Genomic DNA, 21,235 nt, shown 5'->3' on the forward strand with positions numbered 1-21,235 from the left:
AATATTATATTAATTAAAAATTCAATAATTTGTTTTTGATAATTTCATGTTTTATTCATAAAAATAAAATTCAATAATTTATGGATAAAATAATTATATGAGCAATAATTACTAAAAATTTCTAAAAAAATTGCTTCTGAAAATTAAAATTCTGGATTTTTTCTTTTTTTTATAAGAATTCTTCTATCTTTTTAAATTTCATTATTATGTCATTATTATCATGTGATTTAAGAGTTCTCTCTTAAACTTAATTATGAACTTCTCTATACATCTAAAATACTAAGATACCTATGACTTTTTACTAATTAATTTCCTATCTAGTTTTGTATACTATATCAAATATAAAAATTTTACTTGATTAATACCCCTTTTTAATTCTAATAATTTAAGCTTACATATTGTATTCCCTTTATATAGTATCCAGTATTTCACAAAATATTCTCAGATATTAAATATTATTTACTTTAATGAATATAAATTTTTTAAACATATGTACAATGTCATTTTTATTAAAGAATTGGCATCATTTAAATGGAACTATTTGTGTATATTATAAAGTACTTTCCATTTAAATTTTTCATAAAATTGTGATTCCATTCTGAAAACTGTATTTTCAAATTCTGTTTCAAATTTTGAATCATTAAATTTGATTTTATTAAACAAAATATACTCATAATAACAGCTATTTTTATAATTTTATTATTTTATAAAAAAGATGATACAGTATTTTATTGCAAAATTTTTATAAAAAATTATCAGTTATGAAAATTTTACTTTTTTTTTAATGATCAAATCAAAAGATTATTGATTATATTGATTTTTTAATATTTATCAGATTAGTCAAATATTTTTATTACAATCTTTTTTTTTATCAATTCAAAAAACTTTTTTTATTAAATTACAATAAGAAGATGATTTCCTTTAAAATTAATCATTTTTTTTAAAAATAAATAATAAAACTGATTTAAATTTAAAATCAGTTTTCTTATAGCAATCCTTATAAGACAACAACTTTTAATAAGAGAATAGTAATATGTTTACCTGTACATTTACCTGATAATAATAATGATAATATGAACTTTCAGTATAATTACGAAGATAATGATTTAAATTTTCAGAATATTAATGATAATGATAATGAATATGAATCAATTGGTCCTTAGTATTACAATAATGAGATGAAAGATGATGATCAATTATTTGATAATGAAGAGGAAAAAGAAAATGACAATGAATACAATAAGGATGAGGAGGAAGATGATGATAATGAAGATACTAATAATAAAGAGAAAGGTAACGATGAAGAAAAAGAAGAACATAACAATGATGAAGAGGAACGTAATGACAACGAAGAGAAAGCAATACATCAAATTATTAAAGCTTTGAATGAAGACAAGATACTGTCCTGCAATAGTGAATTTGCATTGTACATTGATAATTATACAACTACGGCACTATTTTGTTAGCTTTAGAAGCATAATGTTTTTATAAAAGTATATAAAGACCTTGTTGATATTATTTATAATCTTCAATTTGAACCTACTCATATAATAAAAAATATCTGTAAATTCTAATCATAGAGAAAACATCTTCCTTTCCTACCAATAATAATAAAGCCTATTCAAATTTTACCAAAAAAATCCCTATCAATTTCGCAAGGTTTTATTAATTTTCAATTAATAATATTATATGATGTATTTTCAACAATTCAATGCTGATGAAGCATATGTATTTTGGACCTGATGTTAATTTTGAAACAAAATCAGAATATTGGCATAAAACATTATAGAGGAATCACCACTTTTTGGACAACATGAAATAATAATATCAGAAGGTAATAGAATAATATACTTTGATATAATTATGATTTGTTAACATTAAATATTTATTTTAATAAATAATAATATATCAATCTGGTAATTTTGTCTACTATCATGATAATGGTTTTCAAAAACTTGAAAGGTTGAGAGCAATTATGAAAATAAAAATGGAAACTATGAGTTAAAAGTTCAACTAATTTTAAATTATGATGATTTATCTGGAAATCTAAAAGGCTATCAAAATGACGTTGTTCTTTAACTGAAAAAGTATAGTTTTAGAACAAACCATTTATAACCATATATAATGACCTTTCAAATTTTAGAGAAAATAACTATAATGATAATGTATCAACACTGACCAAATTATTCCAGAAGGTTCATTACAAATTACTGAAATAATTTATAAATGTAATGACCATTGATACATTCATAATGCAAAGCTTTCATATCAATATCCTTCAGATTACATTTCTGTCAGAAATCCACCATCATTTATGCCAGTTTATAAGCTGTTTTTAGATCTTTACTATGATAATTTTGGTATATTTAGAAATGTATACCATTCTTAGGTGGCGTCTATATACAGTTTGGTAACATGCCAACACATCAAAGAAAGCTAATTAAAAACTATTTTGTTCTTGGATTTATTCTATTTGGCGAAAATTTTAATGAATTTATAGTACTATTTGTTTCAAAAATAAAAAAATTTGAGAAATTCTATTTGGTAAAAATTTTAATGAATTTATGGTACTATTTGTTTCAAAAATAAAAAAATTTGAGAAATTCTATTTGGCGAAAATTTTAATGAATTTATGGTACTATTTGTTTCAAAAATAAAAAAATTTGAGAAATTCTATTTGGTAAAAATTTTAATGAATTTATGGTACTATTTGTTTCAAAAATAAAAAAATTTGAGAAAGGAAAAATTATGACTGTTTAAAGACAAGATGCATGGGTTATTGCCAGGTTGGGTCTTATTACAGCAGATTTACCTTAAGGTAATGATATGACTAGAGATACAAACTTAATTCTTCTTTAGGATTACGTCCTAGTTATGTCTATAACGTGACTTAACTTAAGTTACATTATATAATATTACATCTATACACTTTATTATAAAATAATTAGTAATTAAACCACTTTGATGCAAACTTATACTTTTCTTAGAGTTACGTCCTAGTTACGTCTATGACGTGACTTAACTAAGAGTTATGTCATGTCATTAAGTTTGCACCCTTAGATATGACAGAAGTACTGAGGTATTTTTCAATTTAATTATTAATCTTAATAATTTATTTTCATAATTTAAATTTAAAAATCAATTTAAACATATTGCAAATAAAGATTGCTATACTTGTACAACTAAAAAGGAATTATTGAGTATCTATAATCAGGATAGTATGACAACATTACATTATCATCATATCACAGATGAAGAAATTTCAAAAATTTTTCAAGAATCTGTAAGTTCAAAAAGAGGACAACTTTGTATAGAATATGGCTTAAGATCATTACCTAGTATTTTGGATAAATTAAAATATAAAAGATATTTACAGATGCTACAAGATATTTATCATATTATCATAGGAAAAATTGGGCGGCTACTAAAACTAACCTGTGAATTATTTTCACAAGAAGGAGAGAATAATTTTGTTAAAATTTGGAAAAATTTTGAAATTCCAAAAAAGTGGTTTCATCTACCAAATCCAATTAGTTATTACAATAGCTTTATGATGTCTGATCTTCTTAGACTAGCTATGATTATGCCATTTTTATTAAATCAATTTTTAAAGGAATCAAGCCTCAAAAATAATAAAACAGCCACTATTCAACAAAGGATTGATGTAGCTTGAATTAGCTTAGTACTAAAAGCTATTATATCTTATTAGATACTACAAGTTGCAAAGATTATGAAAGCAGTTTTTAATAAGGAATTTATATTAGATAGCTATGAGGAATTACAGCTATATCTTAAAGAAGAGTTTTTAATTCTTTCAAAGGTATAATTATAAATTTGAAATTCAGAATATGGAATAATTCAATAATTAACAATATTTTATTTTTTTATAGGTTTTTGCAAGTTTTGTTAATTTACCAATTATACATATTAATATGCATCTTTTGATGCATGCTAAAACTTTTGGTACACTTGTCAACTCTTTTCAATCCATTATACTGTAATTTTTATTTTTAACAGAATTTTTTTTTTAAAAAAAAATCATTTCTTTTATTAATAAACAATGTAAATATAATTTCAAAATAATTATGAAAATACTATAAATTAGAATTATATATTTTATAATTCTATTCATCCTTTTTGTTAAAATAATCTTATAATAAATAAATTAGTAAAGTTATTTATAATTATAAAAAATATGAATCACTATGATACTTATCCATTCAATTAAAAAAAAAAATTATTTAGAGTTTAAAAAAGTATTTTAATATACTTAATATACTTAATAAAATTATTATTGGAAAAAAAGGTGATATATAATAGTGTTGGTTTCTGTAAATAATTGTAAGTCCAAAAGTCAAGTAAATATAATGGTTGTAAATCAGAATTGCCATCTTTTAGCTAAGCACAATAGTGTAGTATTTACAGCCAATTTACAGCTTACGTTTATAATATTACAACTGCTAAAGGTTGTAATTTGATATAATAATCGTTACTTATGGCAACCAACCTTTAATAATATATAACATATTGACAAGTTACTTCTAATGTTTAATTTTATCAATTTCAGTTAATTTTAATAATACTTCTAAGATATCTGCATATAAGATAATGAAAGATTATAGATATATAGTAAACAGACAGATACCAGCATATGATACAGCAATGTCGGGCATTGTTTATATTTTTGAATAATTGTATTATTGAACAAAAACATTCTTCCATTATATTATGAGTTATTAAATGCATAATCTTATTTACTTGAATCTGTTTTCGATATTTTTGACGCATTACATAAAATATTACTGGTGAGTAGATTAAAATGCATGATCTTACATTGCAGCTATTGGACGGCTAAAGTATCATCCGAACTGCAAAGGTGCCGTCGAAATTCCCCGATTACGGCATTTCAGCTAATTCCGTAACCTTAATAAAGTGCCGTAAAATCGTAAATGCCGCAATACCGTAAATACTAAATAACCGATAAGATATTTTTTTCCTAAAAAAAAATAATTTAATAACGTTCATGATGCACAACATTTCTAGGGGCAGTTTTTGCGGACTTAAGAAACGATATTAGATTCATTTCTTTATCTTTCTTTTAGATCTTTATCGACACTGCATTACGGCATTTTCACGATCCACGACATTTTAATACGGGTTACAGCACTGTAAAAATAATCCGACGTATAGGGTTTCGGTATACAATGTTTAAAATGTTGTAACGCATATTGTCAACTAATACACAAGGCTAATTTCTTCTAATCATATATTAAAAAATGTTGTCGTTATAATATACGTTGTGGCATTGCGCAACCCAACTCTACATTGGACCCCTTACTTAATAAATTAATATTTTATTTCAAGTAGCAAACCAATAACATTATTATCAACAATAAATCGTTCGTATTTTAGTATTACCCTATAAAAAAAAAATTCTGGAAAAACTTCGATAAATGATCATTTTTCTAGTTTTTATTCCGAAGAAACTCAGACTCGTGTTCATTTTACTGAAAATTTTTTATAGGGTTAATAAAATAGATCAATAAAAAAAACTAAAAATTTATAAATTTATTTAAATACCGACAATATCGACATTTATTTAGAGTATTGTTTTTTATGTATATTAAAAATTGGTACTAATTTACCACTGCATAAACTTTGTTATGTATGCTAGATTGTTATATCATTAGTTTAATTAATATTAACGACTAAAAAAAGATCAGCTCGGATTAAATTTCTAGTATCACATGATTCTTATTTGATGATTTTTTAATTTTCATGCAGTGACATATATAACTAATATCCTTAACATTGAAAAGGTATATTTTTATTTTACTATAAATGTTAAGATTTGTATTGATGAATATTAAACAAAGTACCAAACGCTATCGACCGACAAAAAAAAAGATCAGCTCGGTTTATTAATTCAGCCTGGCACCAGTAGACAAAATTAAATGATATACCAAAATTGTACTTTATTTTATGAATGATTTGAGTTTCATGCAGAGACATGCAGGAACATATATAATTAATATCATATCGGGTTCAACTTTATTTTTACCGTAGATAAACAAGTGATTGTACAATAAATAATATTAATGACATGACAAATAAGGGAAAAGAAAAATCACCTTTTTTTTTTTTGTCATATGAAGTCATGAATGATTATTTGTTATCAAAAAAGTTAATTGCAGCATCAAAAAGGTTAACTTATTTTGCTGTAAATGTCAAGACTTTGTAAATGTCAAGACTTGTATTGAATACCATTTTTGTCAGTTTATGCGTTTGGTAAATCAGATTATTAATTCAGCCTGGAATTAAATATAGCAAAATTGTTATACATGATTGATGATTTTTCATACAGGGCTAATCTAACTAATATCCTTAACATTGTAACATTGCAGTATCAAAAAGGGCACAATTTTATTATATTTTATTTTTGTCGTAAATGTCAAATATTGATAATAATAAACAATTGATTGTACAATAATATTTAAAAATATTGTTTTAAATACGGACTTTCGGAATTAGGAACTAAAAATAAATCAGAATGAAAGTAAAAAAAAAGGTAATGAATGGACAAATTCAGGAAATTCAAGATGAAAAAAAAATTTTGTAAAAAAATATTTTTTTTTTCGTCACATGAATGATTATTTGTTATCAAAAAAGTTCATTACGGCATCAAAAAACCAAACGCATCGACCAAAAAAAAATGATCAGCTCGGATTTTTAATTCAGCCTGGCATTAATTAATTTCTTAATTTCTAGTAGACTACACATGATAATAATTTGATTTTCATGCAGGGGACATATATAACTAAATATCCTCAACATTGCAGCATCACAACTTTATTATATTTATTTTTGCCGTAAATATTAAATATTGATAATAATAAACAAGTGATTGTACAATAATATTTAAAAATATTGTTTTAAATACGGACTTTCGGAATTAGGAACTAAAAATAAATCAGAATGAAAGTAAAAAAAAAAGGTAATGAATGGACAAATTCGGGAAATTCAAGATGAAAGAATAATTTTGTAAAAAAATATTTTTTTTTCGTCACATGAATGAATGATTATTTGTTATCAAAAAAGTTCATTACGGCATCAAAAAACCAAACGCATCGACCAAAAAAAATGATCAGCTCGGATTTTTAATTCAGCCTGGCATTAATTAATTTCTTAATTTCTAGTAGACTACACGAGATAATAATTTGATTTTCATGCAGGGGACATATTTAACTAAATATCCTCAACATTGCAGCATCAGAAGAAGGCACAACTTTATTATATTTTATTTTTGCCGTAAATATTAAATATTGATAATAATAAACAAGTGATTGTACAATAATATTTAAAAACACTGATTAAAATACGGACTTTCAAATATTGATAATAATAAACAATTGATTGAACAATAATATTTAAAAACACTGATTAAAATACGGACTTTCGGAATTAGAAACTGATAAATCAAAATGAAAGTAAAAAAGGATAATGCTTGACAAATTCAGGAAATTCAAGTTGAAAAAATTTGTAAAAATTAATTTATTTTTGTCACATGAATGATTATTTGTTATCAAAAAAAGTTCATTTGCAGCATCAAAAGGGGTTTAACTTTATTTTATTGTAATAAATGTCTCCAAGACTTGTATTGAATACTTACCAAACGCATCGAACGACAAAAAAAAAAGATCGGCTTGAATTATTAATTCAGCCTGACATTAATTAACTTTATTTCTTAATTTCTAGTAAGCAAAATTTTAATTGTACACATGATTCTGATTTTCATGTAGGGTCATATATAACTAGTAATATCCTTAACATTGCAGGGTTCATAATATATTTATTTTTACTAAATATTGATTATGATAAACAAGTGATCGTACAATAATATTTAAAACGCCGTTTTATCATATGGACTTTTCGGGATTATGGGCTAAAAATAAACTAGAATGAAAGAAAAAAAAGGTAATGCTTAACAAATTCAGGAAAATCAAGGGGAAATTAAAAAAAAATTTTGTAAAAATTAAATTTTTTTTTTTTCATCACATGAATGATTATTTGTTATCAAAAAAAGTTCATTGCAGCATCAGAAAGGTTTTCAACTTTATTTTACTGTAATAAAATGTTCAAGACTTGTATTTAATAATATTTACCAAAAACGCATCAGAAAAGATCAGCTGGCATTAAAGGCGAAATTCTAATTATACACATGATTCTTATTTATTTGATTTTCATGCAGCATCAGAAAAGGGTTCAAAAGGGTTCATAATATATTTATTTTTACCGTAATTGTCAAATATTGATATAATGATAAACAAATAATATTTAAAACACCATTTTATCAATGTGGACTTGTCGGGATTAGGAACTAAAAATAAATTAGAATGAAAGTAAAAAAAAGGCAATTGCTTGACAAATTCAGAAAATTCAAGGGGAATTAAAAAAAATTTCTATAAAAATTAAATTTTTTTTTTTTGTGACATGAATGATTATTTGTTATCAAAAAAAGAAGTTCATTGCAAGCATCAAAAAAGGTTCAACCTTATTTTATTGTAATTAATGTTCAAGACTTTGTATTTAATATTTACCAAAAACGCATCGACCGACAAAAGAAAAGATCAGCTTGGATTATTAATTCAGCCTGGCATTAATTAATTTCTTAATTCTTAGTAGGCGAAATTATTCACATGATTCTTATTTATATGCAGGTCTAATATCCTTAACGCAGAAAAGGGTTCATAATATATTTATTTTTACTATAAATGTCAAATTTAAATAAGTGATCGTACAATAATATTTAAAACGCCGTTTTATCATGCGGGCTTTTCGGGATTAAGAACTAAAAATAAATCATAATGAAAGAAAAAGAAGGTAATGCATGACAATTTCAAGGGAATATTAAAAATTTTTGTAAAAAAAAAAAAATAATAATTTTTTTTTTGTCACATGAATAATTAATTAACTTGTTATCAAAAAAAAGTTTTTTATTGTGTATATAGTTAATTATAATAAACATAATTGTTTCTTAAGTTGTACTGCTTGTGTGCTTAACTCAAAAAATTCTTTAATATTTTTTTTTTAGTTACACTTGATACGAATTTGTTAAAAAAAATTTTTGGTATGGGAAAAATAAAGCCAATAAAAATATTTAAAAACATTTTGCCAAGAATTTTTCAATAAATTTTGGTTACATGAATCAAAAAAATTGATGATAATATTGTTTCTTAAGGATATTAAAGATACTTGTTAAACCTAACTCCGACAGAAACACATGATAAAGAATTGGTTAAATTTAATTCCGATTGGTAAACACGTGGTTTGACCTAAAATCTATTTTTCTTGATAATCTAAAGCCAGTTTTTTTACTTCTATGCCATGTAAAAAGGGGAAATGTATCAATTTATTTATAAACTAATATATGTCGTTTAACAGGTTTTAAACAAAGTTACAACATGTCAAAAAGAACTTTAAAAATCGATAAAATCGATCAAATTATGTTTCCGAAGAAACCATTTCTATCATACGATTTTTTAATGATCAGAAAAAAAAATGATATAATCAATGCATACAAATTTGTCACGATATATTTATCACCTTAAATGATATTTTTAATTTCGGTAAATTATCTTTTTTTAAAATTTCCTAAAATTTCCTAAAATTTACCTGAAAAGGTTTGTGATAAAAACAGTCAATATCTTCAATATCTTTTTAATATCTTATTAATAATGCACACAATGTAATACCAATCTATTGAAACGCATTATTTTTATAGGGATCTGTTTCAATTTTTAAAACAAAAATAAAAAGAAATCCATTTAAAGAAAAAAAACTATTTTTTTATTTTCCCGATTCGTTTGAGATTAAATTTAGCGAATGAACATTTTTTGTACTAAAAGAAATTTTTTTTTAAAATAGAAGATTCGAAGGAGAAATATTCGGATTAAAAATTTTTATTAACAACAAACGGGCCTTATTTTTATCATCGGCGGAATTAATAAGCTTATAATGTATTAGTAAGTAATGTAGGTAAATGTGGGTATGGTTTGACATTTTAAGTATTAAGGTTTTGTACCAAGCCTTTTTTTAACAAGGCCCATAAAAAAAGGATTATAAAAAGGTGATATTAAAATCAAATAATATTGGCCAATCTCAATTGTTTGTTATGCACATCAAATAAGCCCATTTAAAAGGTGGGTCTATATAAACTAAAGATCGTGTGACATTAAAAAGGTATGACAAAACAATCAAATAGGAAAAAAAAAAGGGGATTGTTATTTCCCCAAGACACCAAGACAATTTTATTGAGCAAATATTGCGTATATATGATATACATACATTATATACTGTATATCTGTAAATTATATTACGTTATAAAAAAAAGAATATTGCTTATAAAAAAATATTACGAATATTGAAATATTGAAATATTATTGAAATATTGAAACAAAATAAAGTGATAAATAAAAAAAAAAGATGATATAATAATAAATCACAAAATTTGTTTTAGATAAATAATTTTAGATAGATTTAACTCCGAAATATTTCCGAAAAATTGGGCCTATTTTTTGCCGTCCAAGAAAAAAAAATTTTCTTTTTTTCTTTTGTACTTCGGCTGAATAATTTTCATCAAATAAAAATTTTACCAAATAAAAAAATTTGAAACTTATTTTTATTTTTATTTTTTTATTTTTATTTTTATTTTATTTTTTTCAAAAGATCTTTATTATAATTAATAATCATTTTAAAATGGCTAGAACAAAGAAAATAAAGATCAGCGGTTTTACAGGTTTATTAAGAAGTATAAACATTATTCTATAATGATAAATTATATTTACATTTAAATAATTGGGGACAACTTTGATAAGTTGTACCATGCTAAATAAGGGAATATAATGTGACTCCGATTCTCAGAAACGAATCTTAAAAAGTAATGATTTACCAAAAACGTCATATCTACATAATTTATCTTATTATATAATAAATTTCTGATTGTTAAAATAAGAGTGATACATAAATTTGTGTTCCCATTCAATCAGTCATATGTCAATATATTTGGGTGATATGACTGGGGGTGACATTGTTTCGATCAAGTAAAAAAAGAAGGATAATAAAGCCTCAATCAACTAAAAAAAGTTATCCATTATAATATTAATATGCAAATCCATATGCCAGAATCTTGATTTTTTTTTTGGTATTTTTAGAAATAAAAGAGGGTTGGACCATATTCTCCGATTTAAGACAAAATAAGTTTAAGGGAATTGTATTTAATTTTGGGTCCGGATTAAAGGGAGATGAATTTATCCGTATAAAATCCCTGAATGAGAGTTTAGAAATTTCGATTAAGGAAAATTTTTTTTTTATAGGGAAAAAAAAATGTTAATAAATACAAATATGGCTGAAGTAATTATTAAAATGTTAAATTCACAATGCACGCATACTTGGAGCAAGTGAATTACATTGTTACACTACATATATGGCTATTTACCGCTTGTTATCATTTTACAATGAAAAAAAAAAAATCCCTCTCCAACCGAGTATTTAATTACTTTTCAATAAATAATACTAACTACTTTTGTGAGTATTCCATTAGTTGTTATCACTCTTAATCATCACCAGAATTAAAATTAATTGGTTAAAAAACCGTAATATAAAAATAGATTATATACAGATTTTATACATTTCAATTGATTTCAACTGTTATTATTCTTTTCCTTTAGGATCTTGGGACTTTTTTTCAAATACAAATAAAAAAAAAAACCTGATTTATTCAATATTTAATTCAAAATCTATTTTTGAAATAGGAACATTGTTTTTTTCCTTTTGGTATTGGTAATTTTTATATAAATTGTTCACGAATTTCTTTTATCGTAAAAAAAATCAAGGAAAAAAAAATTATTTAATCTGTTTTTTTTTCTTTTTTCTTTTTTTTTTTTGAAATAATTTTTTTTTAAAAAAAAATTTTTGTTCCTATAAATATAAATATGAAAAATTATTATAGTTATTTTCTATTATTCCTCCTTATTGGAGGTTTCCTCTTATCAATTAATATTAATAATGCTTCGGCTTATCCATCTCAAAACCAAAGTAATTATCCTTCTTTTTCTTCTTTTATTTATTTATTTTTTTTTAAAAAAAAACAATGATAGATGCTAAAATCTATTGGCAAATTTTCTAGGACGACAAGCACCAGCAGCAAAAGCTGCTCCTCCAAAAGATGCTGCTCCAAAAGATGCTCCAAAAGACGCAAATGCACCAGCAGGAAAGGCCGCAGCTCCTCCAGCACCACCGCCAGCAGCAGCACCAGCAGGCAAAGAAGTTGGAGATGCAACTGCAGGAACTTGGACTATCCTTCCAACGTAATTACTTTATTAAACGCATTCATTATTATCATCATCATTCATTTAAACAAATCCTTTTTTTTTTTACTTCCTTAGACTAACGGGTGTCAACGCAATGCATATGTTTGTACCTCGTCCTGGCCAATACATTTACGTTGATAAACGTAATTATTATCTAATCAATTATTATATGTTGTAAATAATTTCATCATGATCTACCTAATTAATCACATGATTATTCAAACTTTTTTAGTTGAAGCAAATCCATTACTTCAATCAAATGGTCAACCAGCAGAATCTGCATTATTCGACATCGATAAAAACACACTTACAGCTCTTGATCTTACATCAGACACTTTTTGTTCGGCAGGATCTTTTATGGGAAATGGAGTTTTGGTTCACACCGGTGGTGATAATGGTAATGTTCAATTTGCAGCTGGTCAACAAACTTTACGATTTTATGATCCAATGGTTGGTAAATGGGAAGAAAAGGTTGGTTTGATGAAGTCTAAAAGATGGTACCCGACTATGTTACCGTAAGTATAATATTTTTAAAGTCTTAAAAGAAACCTTTATATTTATTATTATATGCTAATTTAATATTATATTTTATTTAAATAGATTGGTTGATGGCAGGGTAGTCATTATGGGAGGTTCTACTGGCGGTACAGGTCTAAATAGAGCCGAGATTGATAATCCAACTTATAATATATGGCCACCATCATCTGCTGATGGAACACCAGATGCAGATAGACCAATGCCATTCCTTACTGATACTCTCCCTTATAACCTCTACGTATTCATGCACATTGTACCAAATAATGAGAATAAAAATATGTTATTCATGCTTTCCAATCAACAACCTATATTATTTGATTTAGACACTGGTACTCTGGTATATAACTATCCAAAAATAGCTGTTCAACGTACATACCCACAAACCGGAACTTCTTTAATGTTACCTTTATTCTCAAGTAATAATTACGCACCTGAAATTATGGTTTGTGGAGGTCAAGCAGCATTTGAAATTACTTCAACCGCTGAAGCATCTTGTGGTAGAATGCTTTTAAACGCTAATCAACCTGCTTGGGTGATGGACGATTTTGGTGGAATCCCTCGTGTTATGCCTGACAACGTAATATTACCAAATGGTCAAGTTGTATTTTTAAATGGAGCTCAAACTGGTTTTGCAGGATTCCGTAAGGGCAACAAAGCAAATCCTTTATGGGTAAATAGTAATCCAGCATTCAATCCTGTTCTTTACGACCCTGTTGGAAAAACATACGCGAAAATGAACCCATCAACAGTTGCAAGAATGTATCACTCTGTTGCAATCTTATCACCTGATGGTTACGTTTTTGTCGCCGGTAGTAATCCACAAGCATCCGTTCAGAAAGGTCTTGAATTCTCAACAGAGTATGTATTATTATTTTAGAAAAATTAGCGTATTTAACATTTAACAAATTCTAACATTTTTTCTTTTTATAAAATAGATATCGAGCCGAAATTTTCAAACCTCCTTATATTTTAACTGATGTACCTCGACCAACGATAATTAATGTTAATGGAACTGATATTGCCGGGAACAGAATACCAATAGCATACAATCAACAAACAATTTTAGTTGTCTCATGTACAGACCCTAAACCATCATTCACAGCTGCAATTATACATCTTGGTTTCGTAACACATTCACAAAATATGGGACAGAGATATGTCGGGTTAGACATTGCTTCAGTAAATTATGATGCGAATGCAGCCGGTCAATATATTATAACTTTAACTACACCACCAAATCCTACAATAATTGCACCCGGACCACATTATATATTTATACTAAATAATGGAGCTCCATGTGTAAGGGCAGCAGAAGTTTTATTAAATTAATAGATTATTATTATAAAAAAAAAAAATTGTATATATATATCCTATATATATTTATATTGTATATATATACACCTAATTAAAAATGGACAATAATTTTTTTATTTAGATAGTTTTTTTACATTAATAATTACTTTCCTTACTTGTATATTATGTATATTTCGCAAATTATTATTTTTTTCGTGGATAAAATAAATAAATTTCTTTTAATTTTATAATGATGTCATATTGCGAAATAAACATAAATAGTAATGCGATGTCCAAATTTAGAAATATTATATATTATAGAGATTTTGTAAAAGTCGAAACGAGATTTTGTTAATTAAATAAAATTACCTAAATTGTTAATTACATAAATTGTTAATTACATAAATTACATGAATTGATAATCTTTATTATTGTTATTTACAACAAGTATTCGATCATGTTTGAATTTTTCTAAAAAAGTATGATTAAGTATGATAATCAAATTTGAATCAATCAATTTGATGGAGAAAGTAAAGATAATAAAATTTCAAAACAATATAAAACTATTTTTTTTTTTCGCGAAAAAAAACAAAAAAAAAACAAAAAAGTGCAAAAAAAAAATACATTTTGATAAAAGTAAGATTCTATGGAAATTAATTTTTTTGACCATATTTGGCCACGAGTAAACATTGTTGGAATTATAACTCAAAAAAGTATGAATGGGGTTTAAAAGGATCTAAAAGTTTATACATTATTACATTATTTATTTCTAATCAAAGTTTAGAACGCATTAAAACAATAATACAGAGTAATCTTTATTAGACATGACAATTGTATGTTTTTGATACTACTTTTTTTTCAGTTAGTAAATTTATTGAATAATTTAGGATTTGACCATATAATTATCGTATAATTAAATCATATAATTTATAAAAGGAAGGTCATAATCTTACTTGTATTAGTGATTAATGGCAAATTTGTTTTTTACCAACCATTAAAGGGTATAAAATAAAGTGTCTTTTATTTTTTTCTCATATTTTTCAAATAACCAACCTATAAAAAGCCAATAAAGTTATCAAAATTATTGTAAACAAAAAAGTACCTTTTTATCTGCAGAAAAAGATGGCGCAATTTTCCGCATGTTATTTGTTAAGTATGACAATTCGGGTAAAACAAAAAAAAGGTCGGAATATACAATAATTTTCTAAGAATTTACCAATATCTTTAAAATTCTTTATCGGTTTATAATTTGTAATTTATATGTTATAAAATTTAAATTAAAAGAAAAAAAAAAAAATTCTTTTTAAAATAATTTAAAAATTCTTCTCTCATGTTTGGAATGTTAACCTTTAATTTTACGTGTTTCGGTTATTAATTATTATGGTTCTATTTTCAACAAAGAAAATCTTTTGCGCATTAGAAATCAATGGCGGATTTACTATATCTAGTAATATGAATTCCCATAATTTAATCTACCCGGTATATATTGTTCTTTCAACATTTTATTGGCCATTTAAATTTAATTTGTCCAAGAGTTTGTTCTAAAAAAAAGGATAGATAAAGAAATTTATTTTTAAAATATTTTTCTTAAAAAAAATTAATTTATTATTATTTAAAAAAAATTTATTTATTATTATATTTTTTTTTTCTCAATGAGAAAATGAGAAGTATGAGAAGCAAAGCAAAAGCATTCCTGCAGCAATAAAACTTCTGATTATTAAAAATTAAAAAATGAATAAGATATAATTTGTATTTATTATGTATTATATTATTTGTAAATATCGATAATTCCCGATAACGGATAACTCCAATACAGTAATCTGAAACAATTAAAGTTTTTACCCAATATTGATACATTAATAATCTAGGCCTAAAACCTTGAAATTATTTTAGGTATTTAGTTCTGAAACTTATTGTATCTAGGTTTCAGAAAAAACTCGTTTTTTTGAAAAAAAAAAATTTTTTTTTTTTTTTTTTTTTTGTAAAATCACTATATCACAAATATTTTTTTTTTGACATCAGATTTAAATTTAATCCCGATAAATCCGATAATTAATCAACAAGTTAAAAAACTTTTTGTGTAATTGATATTTATTATTTAAAAAAAAAAAAATAATAATTTTTCTTTTTTGTTTGTTATTCTTGTAACTGAAACAAGTAAGCCAAATTACTTGTTATAGAATTTTAAGAATGTTCCTAAATATAAATCCTTATTTATTTAAAACGCCTTTAATATATTCATTTCTAGTAAAAATTTTGATGAAATTATTTCTCATGAATTACCTTAATGGTTCCTAAAAAAAAAAATTATTTATTATTTTTTTATTATTTATTATTATTATTATTATTATATCCCGAATATATACTAAATTGTTCAAGTCACATCAAGAGATATTAAAAAAAAAATGTGATTTCTTTTTTTCGATTTTATCCATCTGAACCGCGTCTTGGGGTACATCCTGTATTTTCTTTATATAAAAGTAAAATCATTAGAAAAAAAAAATCAATTATTACTTATTAGTTCCAATTGAATTAAAAAAAGAAATTCCGCCTATAGTATTACCGGTAAAATTTATTGTGTAACCAACAATATATAGAGAGAGGAATTCGAATTGTACAAGTATTTGAAGACTTGAAATTATCGACAAACCTTTAAAAGAAACTTGTTAAATATTAGAATGACACATTGAAGGTTTCGTTTAAAGACTGGATATTGGATAATTAGGCAAAGATAATTAAGTAAAATATGTTTATTAAGGTTATTCACTTTAACGTATAATATTGTGTTAAAATACCTCGTGATGATACAAATTAACTAAATGATTTAAAATATAGGATACAAGCCTAATTCTACCAGAATTAAGATTTCATAAGCTATATAGTATATATTACTGTATATACGAGTCAACATGGAAGAGGAAGGTAGTTGCTATAGTTTCTACAAAGCATTTTTTTTTTACTGATATAATAATTATTTATATGTTATAATATTCCTCAATTATATTTGTCAGAGCTAAAATAAGAACAAGTGATCGATGATCGAAAAAAAAAACTTGCATACAAATCGATCATATGTGAATCAATCGAACATTCGATGATCGGTTACCCGTTTTTTTAATACAGCTCTACTCAAAAGTTCCGAACTTTAATTTCCAAAGTTTTATCTCCAGACTCTTGATGTCGAATTCTTACGAAATAAAGGCGACGTTAACATTAAGAACGATTCCATTCCCCCAAAACATCGAAACTTACTTTAGTTGTTTGATTTTGAAACGAGAGAAACAATTAACAAGAGTAAATTAAAAAAAAAAATACCAGCTGATGTTATGCATAAAAATACATTAAACAAAATTTACACAAAAAAAAAGAAATTTCTTTTTTTTTCCATTAATTCTTTGTTGTATCAGCTAACAGATAAGAAATACAAAGAAATTTGGGCTCGCTGTAACCACAATTAGAAATCTATCAAAGAAGAGAGATTTCGATTTCGAATTTTATTGCATTCTATAGGTACATATTTGTACATTTAATGATTACTTAAGGAAATTTCTATTGGAAATTGCATATAATAGGATAATAATTTGATTGAAAAAAAAACTCCGGGTTTAATAAATTGAAGGTATTTAAATGGACATTTACAACGCCCAAAATTTTTAAAAGAATTGTCGTAATAATAATGGATGAATCAGCGGATATTAGACATAAAATTGATTTTTTACTATCAAGCGATGCACAACCAACACAAACTAAGATTGAAACAAAATACAAAAAAACGAAATGTAGTGAATGTAACAAATTAAGAAGACCTTCAAAAAAAAATCCCCAGATTTGCTGTACGTGTTACAAAGCAAAAAAAAGAATTATACCGAGTGGAAATAAAGTTATTGATGATTTTATCAGATATACTCAAATTAATGATACTAGAAAAAATGGGAAAATGATGTTTGTTCCTTATGAAAAATTCGAAAATATAGAACTTATTGGTGAAGGAGGTTTTAGTAAAATTTATAAAGCTACTTGGATTGGTTGTAATATTTCTAAAGAGGGTACTATAAATTGTAACCTACGAAATGAGTCTAAAACAGTTGCTCTTAAAAAGCTTACATATTCAAAAAATTTTACTTCAAAAGAGCTAAATGAGGTAAAATTTCCATATTAATTTTATTAACAAACTTTAAATACAAGGCAAATAATAAGTAAATAAAAATTTTTATTTCAGCTTAAGATATTTTATCATTATTCTTTAAGTGGGAAGAGTTCTGTTATTTACAATAATTATTCTAGCTTTGTTAATGAATATTATGGTATTACTCAAGATCCTGTTACTCAAGATCTTATATTTATTATGCCATATTATGATTCGGATTTGACACATTATGTGACTAAAGATTTTTTTAATATTAATTGGTATAATAAGATACTAAGATTGCAAGAAATTATAATTGGACTTGCAAAAATTCATGATGCAAATATTTTACATCGAGATTTACATAGTGGAAATATTCTTTTAGGTAATTTATATGGCTTTTATTCTGATAAAAAAGCAAAAATATGTGATTTAGGAACATACAAGTAAATCTGCAACTGAATCAACAGATTATGAAGAAGAGATTTATGGCATAATTCCTTATGTTGCGCCAGAAGTTTTACAAGGAAAAAAGTATACTAAAGCTTCAGATATATATAGTTTTGGAATGATTATGTGGGAGTTAATGGTAGGAAGAAGACCTTTTTGGGATAGAAATCATAATACAGAACTTATAATTGAAATATGTGATGGTTTACGTCCACCAATTATTACAAATGCACCTGAAGATTATATTGATTTAATGAAAGAATGCTGGCATTCTGATCCAGAAAAAAGACCAACAGCAGATGAAGTATTAGAAAAAATTAAAGAAATATACAAAATTGAAAAAACAAAATTTTATTACAGAACGAATGAGACTAAAATTATAAAATCATCAGATATTGGACCTATAACAACAAATAATCCTGATGCCATATATAAGAGTAGATATTTAAGTGGTATGATAAAATCTGCAGCTTCTACAAGAAGTTTAAGAAGCCAATCTAGTATTACTTTAAAACTTGGCAAGTAATTCGTATTTTGATTGTATTTTTTCTTAATATAAATTAAATAATTTTAACTTTCGTTCAACCAGATCAACTCGATTTTTACCAAAGAAATTCTAATGGTAATTATTTATTTGTTTGATATAATTTTTATATTTAGTTAGTATTGTAATCTAACGAATCATATTATTTTTAAGATAAAAGAAAGTTTGAAGATAATCACTTTATCAATGGTACAGTAACAAACAAAAATTTCATAATGATGAAGTAATCATATTGATTTAAGATATTTTTTTATTAGGTACAGGTAATAAAAAGATCAAACCAATTGAAGACGAGAATAATGGTAAATAGTAGTAATTGTTTTTTTTTCGCATAGTAAAATTTTTATTTATAAGTTATTGTGCTTTGTAACGATTAATATCACAATTATTAACCAATGATTGGTAAAGATTTGGTCACGTAGTGGTCAAATCTGTCCAATCGGAATGCTAGAATTGGTTAATAATTGTATATTTATCAGCGCAAGATATTATCGTGTGACCCATTATATGGACTTAGCTTAATTATAGCTTAATTATAGCTCGTTTTTGATTTTTTAAAAATAACAAAATTATCGGCAATTATATACGGAACACGATAATTTTTTATTTAGATTACGATATAAAAGAACTTGAACTTGATATCAATATAAATTCTAAACAATTTAGTGATGATGGTACGTAGATATAATAATAATTAACAATATTTAATTTACAATCTAATTTGTACATTTTACTTTAATTTATAGAATATATTACTAGCGAAATCAATTTTGATATTTAATACTTTGAATGTCCAAATTATTTAATTTATTTCATGTTATAATACATATTTTGTTCATTATATAATAATTATAAGTTATAATTTTCTACGATATATTTATCAATACTATATGACAAGCAATATGGATATCAATAATTACTAATAAATAATATCTGATATGCTTTATTTATAACAGATAATGTACGGGAAATACTACTTACGATTAAATTTCTACAGGTAGTGAGAAATTTGAAGTTTTCAAATATTCGTGACTGCAATTAACGAGGAAAAATTTTAATTTACAATTAATTTCGGTTATACAATTATTTATTGATATCCGAAAATTATTAAAAATAATTTTTATCGAAAATTGCATTTTTTATGGATGTACTATAAGATACTCTAAAAAAATTTTTTCCAATTAAAGTTCATTAAAAAAAATCGACAAAAACAAAATCGACAAATATTGAAGTAATTTTGTACATCCTATATACTGTATGATGTATGAAAAATGAAATATTTCATCAGAAAATTATTAAAAAAAATTCGCTCATATTTGTATTGCAAACTCTTAATTGACAGTATATGAACTTGAAATTATCAGCAAATCTTCAAAAAAACACGTTAAATATTAGAATGACACATTAAAGGTTTCGTTTGAAGACTGAGAATGATATTGGATAATTAGGCAAGAACGCAAGATAATTAGGTAAAATATGTTTTAAGGTTATTCATTTTATTTAACGTATAATATTGCGTCGTATATGGTATAAATTAAATAATTGATTAATTTTGATTTTATAAGCTATATATTATATACGAGTTAACGTGAAAGTGGAGGGAAAGGTTAGTTGCTATAGTTTCTACAAAGCAATTTTTTTTTACTGATATAATAATTATTCATATGTTATAATATTCCTCAATTATATTTGTCAGAGCTAAGATAGAACGAGGATCGAAAAAAAAAACTTGCATCATATGTGAATCGATGATCAGTTACCGGTTTTTATAGGCGTTTTTTAATATAGCTCTATTTATCTTAGTTGTTTGATTTTGAAACTTGAGAAAAATTAGGAGTAAATTAAAAAAAAAATACGGTTGATAATCAGCTGTAAATTGGTTGTTGTTATGCATAAAAATACATTAAACAAAATTAG

At 24.8% G+C, this 21,235-nt stretch overlaps 4 protein-coding genes across 4 annotated transcripts; all 4 read left to right on the forward strand.

Annotated features, from left to right (window-relative positions):
* Positions 1 to 1,178: 1,178 nt before the first annotated feature.
* On the forward strand, positions 1,179 to 1,466 carry OCT59_006708 (uncharacterized protein; the record flags this gene model as incomplete). Its single annotated transcript, XM_066141452.1, has 1 exon — positions 1,179 to 1,466. One exon carries the CDS (start codon positions 1,179 to 1,181, stop codon positions 1,464 to 1,466), a length of 288 nt encoding a protein of 95 aa, XP_065998237.1.
* A 1,754-nt stretch (positions 1,467 to 3,220) lies between these two features.
* OCT59_006709 (uncharacterized protein) lies at positions 3,221 to 3,673 on the forward strand (the record flags this gene model as incomplete). The annotated part of the gene is made up of 1 exon (XM_066141453.1): positions 3,221 to 3,673. The coding sequence occupies one exon, from the start codon at positions 3,221 to 3,223 to the stop codon at positions 3,671 to 3,673; it is 453 nt and encodes a 150-aa protein (XP_065998238.1).
* An 8,216-nt stretch (positions 3,674 to 11,889) lies between these two features.
* On the forward strand, positions 11,890 to 14,601 carry OCT59_006710 (uncharacterized protein). The gene is made up of 6 exons (XM_066141454.1): positions 11,890 to 12,093; positions 12,185 to 12,365; positions 12,444 to 12,511; positions 12,601 to 12,883; positions 12,969 to 13,763; positions 13,841 to 14,601. Exons 1-6 carry the CDS (start codon positions 11,991 to 11,993, stop codon positions 14,232 to 14,234), a joined length of 1,824 nt encoding a protein of 607 aa, XP_065998239.1. The 5' UTR covers positions 11,890 to 11,990; the 3' UTR covers positions 14,235 to 14,601.
* A 3,273-nt stretch (positions 14,602 to 17,874) lies between these two features.
* OCT59_006711 (uncharacterized protein) lies at positions 17,875 to 19,300 on the forward strand (the record flags this gene model as incomplete). Its single annotated transcript, XM_066141455.1, has 3 exons — positions 17,875 to 18,339; positions 18,418 to 18,770; positions 19,135 to 19,300. The coding sequence occupies 3 exons, from the start codon at positions 17,875 to 17,877 to the stop codon at positions 19,298 to 19,300; spliced, it is 984 nt and encodes a 327-aa protein (XP_065998240.1).
* Between the last annotated feature and the right edge of the window lie 1,935 nt (positions 19,301 to 21,235).

The sequence above is a fragment of the Rhizophagus irregularis genome, chromosome 14 (assembly GCF_026210795.1).
Source record: "Rhizophagus irregularis chromosome 14, complete sequence".
Classification (NCBI taxonomy): Eukaryota; Fungi; Glomeromycota; class Glomeromycetes; order Glomerales; family Glomeraceae; genus Rhizophagus; species Rhizophagus irregularis.